This window comes from Pseudogymnoascus destructans, assembly GCF_001641265.1.
Source record: "Pseudogymnoascus destructans isolate 20631-21 unplaced genomic scaffold scaffold_9, whole genome shotgun sequence".
Lineage (NCBI taxonomy): Eukaryota > Fungi > Ascomycota > Leotiomycetes > Thelebolales > Thelebolaceae > Pseudogymnoascus > Pseudogymnoascus destructans.
In genome coordinates, this window is record NW_020167528.1 from 1,352,127 (window position 1) to 1,365,357 (window position 13,231).

The 13,231-nt window shown below is 48.2% G+C and overlaps 3 protein-coding genes across 3 annotated transcripts; 1 reads left to right on the forward strand and 2 right to left on the reverse strand.

Annotated features, from left to right (window-relative positions):
- Positions 1-224: 224 nt before the first annotated feature.
- VPS24 (ESCRT-III subunit protein vps24) lies at positions 225-967 on the reverse strand (the record flags this gene model as incomplete). The annotated part of the gene is made up of 2 exons (XM_024468133.1): positions 225-863; positions 920-967. The coding sequence occupies 2 exons, from the start codon at positions 965-967 to the stop codon at positions 225-227; spliced, it is 687 nt and encodes a 228-aa protein (XP_024324590.1).
- A 275-nt stretch (positions 968-1,242) lies between these two features.
- VC83_04503 (uncharacterized protein) lies at positions 1,243-2,617 on the forward strand. Its single transcript, XM_024468134.1, has 4 exons — positions 1,243-1,573; positions 1,708-2,036; positions 2,086-2,155; positions 2,205-2,617. The coding sequence occupies exons 1-4, from the start codon at positions 1,546-1,548 to the stop codon at positions 2,495-2,497; spliced, it is 720 nt and encodes a 239-aa protein (XP_024324592.1). The 5' UTR covers positions 1,243-1,545; the 3' UTR covers positions 2,498-2,617.
- A 280-nt stretch (positions 2,618-2,897) lies between these two features.
- VC83_04504 (uncharacterized protein) lies at positions 2,898-5,471 on the reverse strand. Its single transcript, XM_024468135.1, has 4 exons — positions 4,451-5,471; positions 3,804-4,399; positions 3,674-3,755; positions 2,898-3,621 (listed from the first exon to the last, which is right to left on the reverse strand). The coding sequence occupies exons 2-4, from the start codon at positions 4,169-4,171 to the stop codon at positions 3,502-3,504; spliced, it is 570 nt and encodes a 189-aa protein (XP_024324441.1). The 5' UTR covers positions 4,172-4,399; positions 4,451-5,471; the 3' UTR covers positions 2,898-3,501.
- Between the last annotated feature and the right edge of the window lie 7,760 nt (positions 5,472-13,231).

The window sequence follows — 13,231 nt, forward strand, 5'->3', positions numbered from 1 at the left end:
CACTAGAGGGTCGATGTGGGAACGGTGCCAGCTAGCCTCCAAATTGGCTTCGCCGGCGTCGAGCTATTTCGGGTAGCGCAATCCGATATGGCAGCACAAAAAATGTAATACTGTCGAACTTGAAGGCAGCACTGGAGACAAATAAACTGAAATAAATGCACCCAGCTCCGAGATAAACGCCATGAAGCCCGCTCTAACATATAACATCGGCCAGAGTTCCAGTATTAACTCTTCAGTGCTTCTAGCCGGCCTCTCATTTGGCTGAGCATCTCCTCTGCATCTTCCTCCTCCTCTTCTTCTTCTACAGGTTCGTTTGGCGCCGCCTCCACTGGCGTGGCACCAACCTTTCCCATTTTGTCCTTCAAGATCTCGCCCAGAACCTTGTCGACTTCGCTCTCCGCCTCCTCCTCATCCTCTTCGTCCAGGCTAAGCTCCGGTAGCATATCCACACTCATCTCCTCGATGACTCCTGCCTTCACTAGCTCCCGGCTAAGCTCCTGCATGGTGCCCATCAATTCTGGTAACCTGATAAGATGATTCACATCCTTCATTATCCCTGTGCTAGCGCGTAAACTCCCCTCGATCTTCTTTGTCGCAAAGGCCTCCGATACCTGCATCGACACACTCTGCAATTGTGCCTTGCTCGTAATCAGCCGACTCGTAGTTTTCCTCGCCCGTATCAGTTCCCGCGCAAAGACCCTCGTCTCGGCGCTCGCCTGCTTCGCCTGTGCAGGGTTGCGCTGCGCGCGCCGCGACGCTTGGCGGATGAGGTCTTTTGTCTTATTCTCGACAGTCTTGAGTTGCGCAATGTCGCGATCGAGTTTACGGGTGTTCGCGCGGATGAGCTGGTTGCATTTGCGGACCTGTAAGGTGTCAGACAGTCTGTCATTTGGTTCGATGATTGTGGGGTGGTACCTACCTGGGCCTGCGGGTCCGGCTTGAAGAAGACAGACCTGATGGTCTCCATCGTGAAGAACGGCCGCTGGGTCGTCGCCAGATATCACTCTAATTGCTGATAGAGCTTGTTCATGCGCGGTTGTGTGGATGATTGCGGCGGCGACTTTGGTGAGTTGCCTTGATTGACAGTGTTCGAGGTCACTTGAGGCTCAACCATCGCCAATCAGTGACGTGTGGTAGCTTTTAATAGCGAACTGGGTGGGGTCATGATTAAAGTTGAATCAGTCCTACAGGCACGACTTAAATAAATCGTAAATAAATTGAAAACAATCTAACATGATACGGAATAAATAAACGGAACACGATAATATAAATAATTATTTAATTGTGAATGTCCAATTGACCTGTTGTTGTAACCTGATTTCTAAACTTGGGGAGCCTTGTGGGCAATTCTCCAAGATTCGTTGGCCTTCTTTATTTCTCCACCTCAGCCTCGTCTGGCGTCAAGCGCCGCACAACCTCAAATCGTCTCGGAAGCGACTTTCTGGTCTCTCTACAAACAGACGAAGCATCTGAATTCCATCTCAACGACACATAAGCTGAATACAAGAAGCTCATATTTTTGACTTCAATTCTACTTATTATATAATGTCTGCCACTACAGTTACCCCAGAGAGTGAGTCCACCTCCTCCAATGGCTGGTTGAAGACTCAAGGCTACATCGACGATGCGCCTCTATCAGGTCGCGGTCGTGCCACAATCCCATCGCAGATTAAGGTCACATCAAGAGCAATCACTAACAATTCACAGTCCTCTGGGCCCAGCGCTCAAACGCAACCGAGCCAGAGAAGAACTACATCTACCTCACCATCTCCGTGCCCGACTGCAAGAAGGAAGACCTCAAGCTTGACCTCAAGCCCACCGGCCTCACCTTCAGCGGCAAGTCCGACAGCCTGAAGAAGTCGTACCACGTTGAGCTTGAGCTCTTCGCCGAGATCGATGTCGATAACAGCAAGATCAACCACACCTCCAAGAACATCGAGCTGGTTCTCAGGAAGAAGGAGGCCAAGGAGGAGTTCTGGCCAAGACTCCTGAAGGATTCGAAGAAGGTCCACTACGTGAAGACTGACTTCGACAAGGTACGCCTTCCATGCAACAATGGCGGTGAATAGATGCTGACATTAGTAGTGGGTTGATGAGGATGAGCAAGAGGAGGCACCAGAGGAGGACCTCGGAGGAATGGGCGGCATGCCACCAGGTAAGCAATCTTGACCGTCGTATCACACATCACACCTAACAAATCATAGGAGGCATGGGCGGTATGGGCGGTATGGGCGGTATGGGCGGTATGGGCGGTATGGGTGGAGGAGGAATGGGTGGCATGGACATGGCCTCCATGATGGGCGGCATGGGTGGTGCCGGCGGTGACTTTGGCGGCATTGATTTCTCCAAGCTCGGCGCAATGGGAGGAGCAGGAGGAATGGGAGGACTTGGAGATATGGATGATGAGGGAGAGGATGATGATGAGCTCCCCGCGCTCGAGGAGCAGGACGGAGGTGACAAGGCAAAATCCTCCGACAAGATTGAGGAGATAAACTAAGCGCATATGGGGTGTCGATAGACCGGCTGTGTCTGTGACGTGGGCTTAGGTTGGGGAGTATCAAAAAAGGGTTATTTGGCAGCAGAAATTAAAATGGCATTTCTTGTTGAATATTTCCACTACATATCGGACTGGGTCTCACGTGTTGTTTGACAATGTGATTTTCACTTGCGTAATTTTGAATCCAACGAGGCGTTGGGAGTCCAAATCTCGTTTGCATTTCCTTTGTGCATTTTACATATAGTCCTTGCTAGAGTATGCGGACAGTAACTACACTTATCATTTCCGTGTCTATTTTCATTTATTATTGCCCCCCAGTGTCCCCACCCCTCCAATGCCTCACCTCCCGGATATTCTCACTTGTGCCATTACTTGGATTATTTATTTTAAGCAGTTAAGAGCAGAGAATAGACATTGTTGTAGTAATATACATGTTGGCGATTCTGCATGAGGTAATCGGGGGGTCTGCAACAGGGAAAGCGTTGCCAAGCCTACGTGGCCCCCTCGCTGCTTGAACGCATCATACCCGCCGGCGGGCAAGTTTTCAGTCGGCAAGGGGTTTAGATTATTCCTGGGCAACGTCTCAAAGACTTTCGCCTTCGCAAACTGTGCCCCGAACCGCCCCTGCTACGAAGGACGCACGAGGAGGTTGACCAACGGCTTCTCGAGAAGCTCACATGGTGAGTCTACTAGGACGTGGAAGGGTTTCACGAGCGATACTTCGAGGACAAGTCGTTGACGAGTTCGGCTGGCTACCCACTCTAAGTAACAGTCCGTCGAAGGACTGGTTGGAACAATCGGGAGGTCATGAAGCTGAAGTTCATCGCTTTAGTTCAGAATTCCGAGATTTTGATGGGTTATTTTATCTAAGAGCTAAAGTCACGATATATATTTTGTCATATAGCCTGGTATATTTTGGGATATTTTGGGCTAGATGGGCTATATAATCCTTCACCGCATGTAAAAGCATGTAAATCCGATCTATACTATTCTACAAGCCCTTATTAATTGGCTTGAGGATCGAATCTTCTTGAAATCTCCTTTCTCTCTGCTTTACCCCTCACAAGTTCGTCGTACATCTTGGGGCCGAATGTTTTCTTGTATTCCTCATCTGTGTAGCGGATCTACATAAGTTCAGTTGAAAATTAGTGAAGAACACGAAGGAAGGTTTCTTACGCGTTGAGGTCTGTCGGCTGGGTTGAATTGAAACCGCTCTTCCAGCGTTTTAAGGATGGACGCTGGTAATTGAGTAAGGACACTATTCTGTCAGCTACGACCAAGGGCCTTTGTATCTTTCACTGCTTACAGCGCTTCTCCACTCCATCTGAAAAATGAGGTAGTGTAGTCCTCACTATCCACGGGACCATTATCAACAAGTAGGTTACACCGTACACCGTACGTAAATTCATCCTCTAATGTTATGCGGTCGCCGAGAGCCTCATTGAAGTCTCGACCCCAAACCTTCTGACAGGCTTGGTTGGCTAGTAGCGTAGCTTTCTCATTATCCGGACCAGGCACCTTATGCGATCTGCATGTAATGAGAATACGGTGTGCCATGGTTGTTATCCCAATTGAATTGATGAGTATGTCAAAGATAGTTCGAATTTGAAGGGCAGAAGTGGCTTTAATATTTGAAAGTCGCGGAAGCCTATTTTGTCCTAGTCTACCTGCCATGTGTGCATATCCTTTCCCAATCACCGGCGACTATATTCCCACTTCCCATATCACTGAGACTCCGGGGTGCCCAATGAGCAGTCTCCACATTTGGTGTGATTGACGTAGTTGTCCTCAGTTTTGTCCGGACAATTGTCGCCTAGATTGCTGGGGCTACATACAGTAGACCCAACCACCTGGTAAAATGCAGCCGCAAACGGTATAAGCAGTATACGAATGTGTGCACATCTTTGCTAATCCTGTTAGTTAAAGCAATATTATTTCGATTTAAACACTTGCCGTTGCAGAGTTCCGATGACTTATACAGAAAGCAGATGAGGTGCGTAAAAGTAAGTTATTGAGTAAGCTGTCGAGACTGATGTATCACTAGCTCCGCTGTTGCGCCTTGACTGTATGCTTGCTTTTGATCGAGAACCAAGGGAGAGGAATGCAGTTTCGATTGTTGACAGAGGAGAACCGATACTTTCATGGGGAACCGCCTTATATATACTCTAGTGGGGATTTACCACCAACTCTCCGAAAATGGGATGGACAGGCAGCATTAGCATTGTTGGATGGTTCAGTCATTGCGCGAGGCACCGCCATTTTTGATTTGGCGGTCGGGGAGCCAGCCGTCCGTGTTTTTTGTCCTCCACCCAAAACTTGATAATAATTGAGAGGTGACTGAATAAATGCCTTAGGCACGATAATAGTTAAGTATCGGGCAAGCAACGTTCTTCAATACGTATATGTTTCGACCTTCGATGCGGCTAAATAATGCCTACGGCATCAAGTCATAAAGTAATTCCCATGGCGTTTGCACGCTTCGTTCCGTCGCCTGACGCAACCCCACCGCGGTAACCAGCTTTACCCGAAAATATGGGTACTAGGTACTGGAACCTTGGTGGTTAATATCGGCGTGGGAAAAGACACACGAACAATATTTGCACCTAAGGCCACAACGTAGGAACGGGGCCATATCAGGCAACAAGCGTTTTCTGCCCAAGCGCTTCGGCTAGCTTACGAAACCGCCGACTCCATCAGAACATCACGACTGATGGATACGACCATAGCTTGCAAGATACTGTAGATATCACGGAAGCCTTTGCCAGCGAGTTCATATTGCGCAAAAGGAACGTCCACTCATGCCCATAAGTCGAGTTTTACAACTGCACTTGCGACCTTGGCTGGAAGCGTGAACCACCATAACGGAAACCATTACTCGGTGGTTTGTCCACCTATGTAATGGTGGGTGCACCAGATGTGAGAATCTAGCCACCCAAGGAAGGGATGATTTTACTAAGACAACACACTGTCTTAGGAAACAGAGCCAAAGGGTCGTAGCTTAGACTATTCCACAACGCAGCAATCAGGTGTATGATGTAGTGGAGTGGTTTAGACAAGTTGTAACAAATGTTGAGTCTGAGAACTCAGGGATAAGTCAGAGGTTAGCACCTCTTTGACTTTTCAGAAACAAGGAGTAACAAGATCAATGCTTGGAAGCTTGGAAAAGACGTGGAAGTATGTGATAGTCGATTTACTGTATTGTCTGCTTGCCCTTTCTTAAGGAAAGGGCAATCCTGTAGTTCTCTCATTTTCCAAGACTTTCCATGACTAACCAGGCTTGGTAACTGTAGTCGACGTAAGAGAACCCCATAGAACGATCTCCTAGGTTCCTAGCCTATAGGAAGTGAAAGGAGGTCCAAGGTCAGAGTACCCCTATAGACAAATTATGTCATAGACAAATTATGTCATAGACAAATTATGTCATAGACAAATTATGTCATAGACAAATTATGTCATAGACAAATTATGTCATAGACAAATTATGTCATAACTTAACCAATCTTGTGGGTAACTAAAGAGCGATGACATGTAATGAATCATAGAGGTTCGTAGGAGCTTTTAGAGCTATCGTTCATGCTCCTAGGCCTCTAGTTGGTAGAGATATGTCATGTGGTAGTATGAGTGATGTCATGTAATGAATCATAGAGGGTTGTAGAGATATGCTATGTGGTAATATCGGCCCAGTAACTAAGGAGCGATGACGTGTAATGAATCATAGATGGTTGTAGCAATCGTTGAGTAGTATTGCTCTTGTTGTTGGTGTGATAAGTGTCATACTGACATTCGTTGCACTCAGTTTGCTATCAAACTCAAGAGCAAACTTGGAAATCTCCTCCTCAAACCTACAAGTCACTATACATATTTTGGCTTATCACACCAACAACAAGAGCAATACTACTCAACGATTGCTACAACCATCTATGATTCATTACACGTCATCGCTCCTTAGTTACTGGGCCGATATTACCACATAGCATATCTCTACAACCCTCTATGATTCATTACATGACATCACTCATACTACCACATGACATATCTCTACCAACTAGAGGCCTAGGAGCATGAACGATAGCTCTAAAAGCTCCTACGAACCTCTATGATTCATTACATGTCATCGCTCTTTAGTTACCCACAAGATTGGTTAAGTTATGACATAATTTGTCTATGACATAATTTGTCTATGACATAATTTGTCTATGACATAATTTGTCTATGACATAATTTGTCTATAGGGGTACTCTGACCTTGGACCTCCTTTTACTTCCTATAGGCTACGAACCTAAGAGATGGTTCTATGGGATTCTCTTACGTCGACTACAGTTACCAAGCCTGGTAAGTCATGGAAAGTCTTGGAAAATGAGAGAACTACACTCCTTTAGCATAAATAGGATTGCCCTTTCCTTAAGAAAGGGCAAGCAGACAATACAGTAAATCGACTATCACATACTTCCACGTCTTTTCCAAGCTTCCAAGCATTCATCTTGTTACTCCTTGTTTCTGAAAAGTCAGTGAGGTGTTAACTGTTACGACGGAACAAGAAGGCTGGCCAACTACAGGACAGGAAGGAGGGAGGTCGCATGAGACCGGCCCTGGTACCTGGAGGGGCAGCGGGGAATAGTAGTTCCGAAAGTATCACGTGACGGACTCGCAGGATGATGAGAAGAGTCCTAAGAGTCCAGGACTCCGAGGACTCGAGTGAGTTCCCAGGAGTCCACTAGGCACGTGATGGACTCGCAGGATGATGAGAAGAGTCCTAAGAGTCCAGGACTCCGAGGACTCGAGTGAGTTCCCAAGAGTCCACTAGGCACGACGCCACTATATAAGTAGATAGTATTTCCTTAGATAGGAGCTTCGTGCTCAACTCAATACAGTATTTGTTATATACTAGTAACGTGTTACTTGAAGCCTTTGTGTCTGATCCCCTGCCTCCTCTGATAAGTAAACCTTTACGCAAGAGAACCTCTGTGTCTTCTATCGTTTAGAAGTCAGCGTTACACTTTGAGCACCACTTCTACGAGGTACCGGCTTACACACAAAGCAACATGTCTGTCGTCAGTTCGAAGGGGAAAACCCCCACCACGCCAACTTCGTCTCAGAGGTCTAAGCCTGAGAATGAAGAGATGCCCGATGCACCCACCGTCAACGAACTCAAGGAAACTCTACGCGTCAAGTTGCCCGACACTTACTCCGGCAACCGAAAGGAACTTGAGGTGTTTTTGCTACAGGTCGAACTGTACCAGCACTTCAATGACGAGAAGTTTCCCACCCAGGAGAGCTATGCCCTGTGGACTGCGTCCTACCTTAGGGGGGAAGCCCTGCGATGGATCGAACCATTCCTCAAGGACTATTTCAAATATGAAAGTACCAATGGAAGCATGACAACTACGCAGACTATGTTTGGCAGCTGGAAAGGATTCTGTAAGGAAATCCGACGCATGTTCGGAGACATCGATGAGATTAAGACCGCGGAAGACCATCTGTTTGCACTTAAGCAGACTGGCAGCGCCCTCACGTACTCCACAGAATTCCAGAGATACGGCAATCAGACAGGATGGGATGCCAGCGCACTCATCAGCCACTACCGACGTGGGCTGAAGAGCCATATACGTATGGAACTTGCCCGTTTGGAACAACAACCAACGGACATGGTAGCGCTAATCGAACATACGGTCCGAATCGACAATCGACTATACGAATTCCAGAAGGAACGTCGGACCTATGACAAGCCCAAGAAAAGTTACCCCTACCGGGGAAACGAGGGCAGACGACGGGATCAACACCCGCGAGACAACCGTTGGTCGGACCCAATGGAACTCGATGCCACGTTCAAACCTGGACGACCCCGTGACCCTAAGAAAGACAGACAATTCAAGGAACGACTCTGTTTTAACTGCGACAAGCCAGGCCACATGGCCCGAGACTGCAGACAACCAAAGAAAGGGAACGGCGGACGCAAAGTCGGCAAACAACTCAATGCCACCTGGACGGGACAGTTGAACGCAACATTTGTGAGCAAACAGGACTGGGGAATAAACGGCGAAAGCACCCCAGAAGACGAGAGCTCAGATGAAGGGTCGGAGGCGGAATCGTTCACCGTCTCGGAACAGGAGACCTTCGATGAACTCGCACCTACGGAACCAATGAATCCACGGTGCAAGAACGTAGTAAGACGCATGGCAAAACACGCCCACGCGAAGATTAGGGCCGAACGAGACAAGCCCAATGGCCAGAGGAAAATCCCCATGCTTAAAGACCTCTACGGGAACCTGTTACAGGAACTTCCGTTAAAGTGCAAGGTGGACGACTGCAAGGATGACCTCTGGAGATACTACGACCAACTAACGAATACCCGCAGGCTGCTTGGCACGTCCCAAGACGTAGCTAAGTTGGAAGCCCAAGAAGCGGAAGAACTGGAGAAGGATGTCGAGCATATGGCTAAACTGAAGTATATGAAAAGCGTCGAACTTTACTACCAGGACCGCAGGAGAGCCCTGAAGAAGTACGACGAGAAAGCCAGAGATATGCTCCGACGGGAAAATGCGAGACCCACTCCACGCATCGAAAGGAGAGCCATGGAGCAACTAGACACGTTCTCCACGCCTCCGAGGGAAGATAGTGCATGGGTGAGAGGACAGCGGGAACTATCAACGACAGACGCAACAGAGACTGATCATCCCTGGCACGCGTATGTCTACTGGGAGTATTGCAGCGAAGATGATTGCAAGCTCCACTGGAAAAAGAAACACCAGAATCAGTTGTTTCCCCGATCCTCACCCAGGATACACTTCAGAGACGCAGAGCAAGTTCACGCCCTCAGGCGAAGCCAGTCTGAAGGGGACTTGCCTATCAAAAGCGAACAGGTATACGAGAAATACCCACATCTGCTAGATGAAGCAGAAGAGCGAGGGAAACGATCTCCCCAAGGACCACCATTGGAAGCGGATGAATACTATCCTTCCTCGGACGAGTCAAAAAACTAGGAGTCCTCGACGGTAGGCCACCGGCGAGCGACACGAAGAGGCCTAGTACAGACCAGCTATGCGCCACGACGGGCAGCATGCAACTATATGTGGTCGCTAAGATACAACAGCGACACCTCCGAGCAATGATTGACTCAGGAGCAACGGGCAACTTTATGACAAAGAAAGTAGCAGACACGCAAGGTTTCAAGACGCAATTGAAAACCGAACCATACCCGTTAATGGTCGTAGATGGAGAGCCCATCTCGACTAATGAAGGAATGGTGACCCACGAAACGGTCCCATTGGAAATGGTCATGCTACACGGGCACAAGGAAACGATTCAGTTTGACATCGTGCACATGGACAACCATGCGTGCATCCTTGGTGTGCCATGGCTCAAGAAACACAACCCCCAGATTGACTGGTGGAACGAGAAAGTTGTGATGAGCCAGTGCGCGTGTGAACAACGGACGGACACGCGACAACGGGAGAAACCCTCCCAGGGCCGGAAGGAGTTATGTGCAACCTCCGAGCTCGATGACCTAGCCCAGGCATCCTCACCGACGAGTATACCGGTGGAGTACAAGGAATACGAGCGATTATTCCAGGAAGGCCCTAAGAACGAGGCGCTTCCTAAGCACCAACCATGGGATCACGAGATACCTTTGGAGAAAGACAAGAGTCCACCGTTTGGACCAATATATCAGCTATCGGAAAAGGAGCTGAAGGTACTTAAGGAGTACATTGATGATAACCTAGCAAAAGGATTCATCAAACCATCCACATCACCCGCAGGAAGTCCGGTGCTTTTCGTACCAAAGAAAGACGGCTCCCTACGGTTATGTGTGGACTATCGAGCGTTGAACAACATCACAATCAAGGACAGGTATGCCCTGCCGTTAATCAACGAACTACACGATAGATTTCAAGGAGCAAAGATCTTCAGTAAGCTAGATCTGCGAGGAGCATACAACCTGATCCGAATCAAGGCTGGGGAAGAGTGGAAAACAGCATTCCGCACCCGCTATGGCCTATTCGAGTATCAAGTCATGCCCTTTGGGCTAACAAACGCACCCGCATCTATGCAATGACTGATGAATGATGCTTTGCATGAATACTTAGACATCTTTACCATTGTCTACCTAGACGATGTCCTGGTGTATTCAGCAACCAAGGAGGAGCATGTCAAGCATGTCAAACTCGTCCTGAAGAAACTAAAGGAGTACAGCTTACTCCTCAAACCAGAGAAGTGCGAGTTCCATAAAAACCAAGTCGAATTCTTGGGTTACATTATTGGAACGCACGGCATCAAGATGGACCAAGCAAAAGTAACGGCAGTGTTGGAATGGCCAACACCGACCACGGTCAAGGAAGTGCAAGCCTTCCTAGGCTTCGCCAACTTCTACCGGAGATTCATCTCGGGATATTCCAAGGTAGCTCAACCACTCACGGAGCTTACCAGAAAGGATCTCGAATTCAAATGGACGGACAAGGCAGAGGCTGCTTTCCAGGAACTTAAGACGAAGTTCACGGAAGCACCTATCCTTGCTACATTTGACCCTGCAAAGAAGATCATCCTCGAAACGGACTCTTCTGACTTCGCAATTGGAGCATGTCTGAATCAACCAGACGAGAACGGTAAGTTCAAACCAATCGCGTACTACTCTAGGAAACTGTCACCCGCGGAACTCAATTACGACATCCACGACAAGGAGCTACTGGCTATTGTCGTTGCCTTTGAACAGTGGCGAGTATATCTTGAGGGGACCCACCGTACCCTGTGCAGGTATGGACGGATCACAAGAACCTCATATACTTCACCACGACCAAGGTTTTAAACCGCAGACAAGTCCGCTGGGCAGAAACCCTCGCAGCCTACAACTTCACGATAACCTATCGCAAGGGCTCCGAGAATGCAAGAGCAGACGCTCTCAGCAGACGGACCGACTACGCCGGCCCAAAGGAAGAAAGACCTAGAGCAATTCTGAAGAAAACAGATGCAGGAATACAGTACAACGAGTTACTAGCGACGATCTCAGTCATCGAAGATACAGAACTCGAGGAAAGACTCAAGAAAGCTTACGCAACAGACGAATGCGCCAAGCGAGTCTTGTCCAAAGTTGAAGGCGACTTCGCCATCGACGAACAAGGATTGATTCGATACAAAGGGTTAGTGTATGTCCCAAGTCAAATGAGACGCCCGCTGGTGCAAGAACAACACTCGTTACCAGCACACGGTCATCAGGGAGTAACGCGAACCTTCGAACGAATCACTCGACACTACTACTTCCCAGGTATGAGGAAGCAGGTAGAGACAGTGGTAAGAGAGTGCGACATTTGCAGCAAGTCAAAATCCAATAGGCACCTGCCATACGGACAACTCAAGTCGACACCAGTACCAAAAGGAGCGTGGAAATCAATAGCTTTGGACTTCATCGTCAAGCTTCCACCCTCCAAGGACCCGTTAACAGGAATAGAATATGACTCTATCCTCGTCATCACGGAAAGACTCACGAAATATGGGAAGTTTATACCATATCTAGAAGCTAGCGACGCTGAGGCGCTCGCATATACCTTCATTCGAGTCATATTAGCCGATCATGGGATGCCAGAAGAAATCATCTCAGATAGAGACAAGCTCTTTACTTCGAAACTCTGGAAATCATTGATGGCGCTACTGGGAACAAATCATAAGCTATCAACAGCTTTTCATCCCCAGACAGATGGCCAAACAGAAAGATTAAATCAGACCCTTGAACAGTACCTGCGAAGCTATGTCAATCATCAACAGGATAACTGGGTTCAGATCTTACCCATCGCACAGTTTGCATATAACAGCGCGATGACAGAAGCAACGAAAGTCTCACCGTTCTTTGCCAATTATGGCTACCAGCCAGAAGCATATAGGCAACCAAGACCGGATGAATCACGAGCTGAACAAGCCCTGATCGTGGTGGAACAACTGAAATCGTTCCACGAACAACTTGCGACGGACATCCAATTCTTAAATGAACGATCCGCCGCATACGCAAACAAGAAGCGCAGTATGGAACCTGCCTTCAAGGAGGGGGATAAAGTATACCTACTCCGGAAACATATCAAAACGAAACGACCAAGCACAAAGTTGGACTTCAAGAAATTGGGACCATTCAAAATATTGAACAAAGTCAGCTCAGTTAATTACAGACTGCAGCTACCCAGGAAGTCTAGACTACACGCGGTATTTCATGTCTCACTACTGGAACCAGCAAGAGGAAATACCCCAATTGCGACCGACACCGAACTCCAACCCGAGAATGAGATAATCGAATATGAGGTCGAAGCGATCCTAGACAGAAGGTTAGTAGGACGTCGAGAAGAGTTTTTGATAAAATGGGAAAATTACGAACCTACGGATAATTCGTGGGAACCAACAAGGAACATCAGCAAAGAACTGCTGGAGGAATATCGACGCCGCCATCCGCCAGCCATTGATCCCAAGATGCAGGGGAGTAGGCCAGTGGATCGGAGGAAGCGGGGGTCCCGGTCACAGACGAGGAGGCAGCGCTAACTGCCTGTTCCTCGGCCTCAACAGCGTCACGCTTCTCAGCAGCCACACGTTCGGCCTCCTCTGCCGCATCAAGCTCGTCGAGGGTTTTCAAACCTCGCCGGAGCATATCTTTACCACGGGTTCGGATGAGGCGTTTCTGCTTCCGCAGACGAAGTAACTTCGAAAGGGTTTCTTCCTCTTCGCGATCCAGGCGATCCTCCTCCCGTTCGAGCTTCACCCAGT

Bases quoted from the DNA above. Each gene is read 5' to 3' on its own strand.
- VC83_04503 (XM_024468134.1), top strand. From the start codon at position 1,546: ATGTCTGCCACTACAGTTACCCCAGAGA. The intron at 1,574-1,707 runs GTGAGTCCACCT...AACAATTCACAG, and splicing joins CACTACAGTTACCCCAGAGA to TCCTCTGGGCCCAGCGCTCA. The intron at 2,156-2,204 runs GTAAGCAATCTT...AACAAATCATAG, and splicing joins AATGGGCGGCATGCCACCAG to GAGGCATGGGCGGTATGGGC.
- VC83_04504 (XM_024468135.1), bottom strand. From the start codon at position 4,171: ATGGCAGGTAGACTAGGACAAAATAGGCTTCCGCGACTTTCAAATATT. The intron at 3,756-3,803 runs GTAAGCAGTGAA...CTGACAGAATAG, and splicing joins AGATGGAGTGGAGAAGCGCT to TGTCCTTACTCAATTACCAG. The intron at 3,622-3,673 runs GTAAGAAACCTT...GAACTTATGTAG, and splicing joins CAGCCGACAGACCTCAACGC to ATCCGCTACACAGATGAGGA.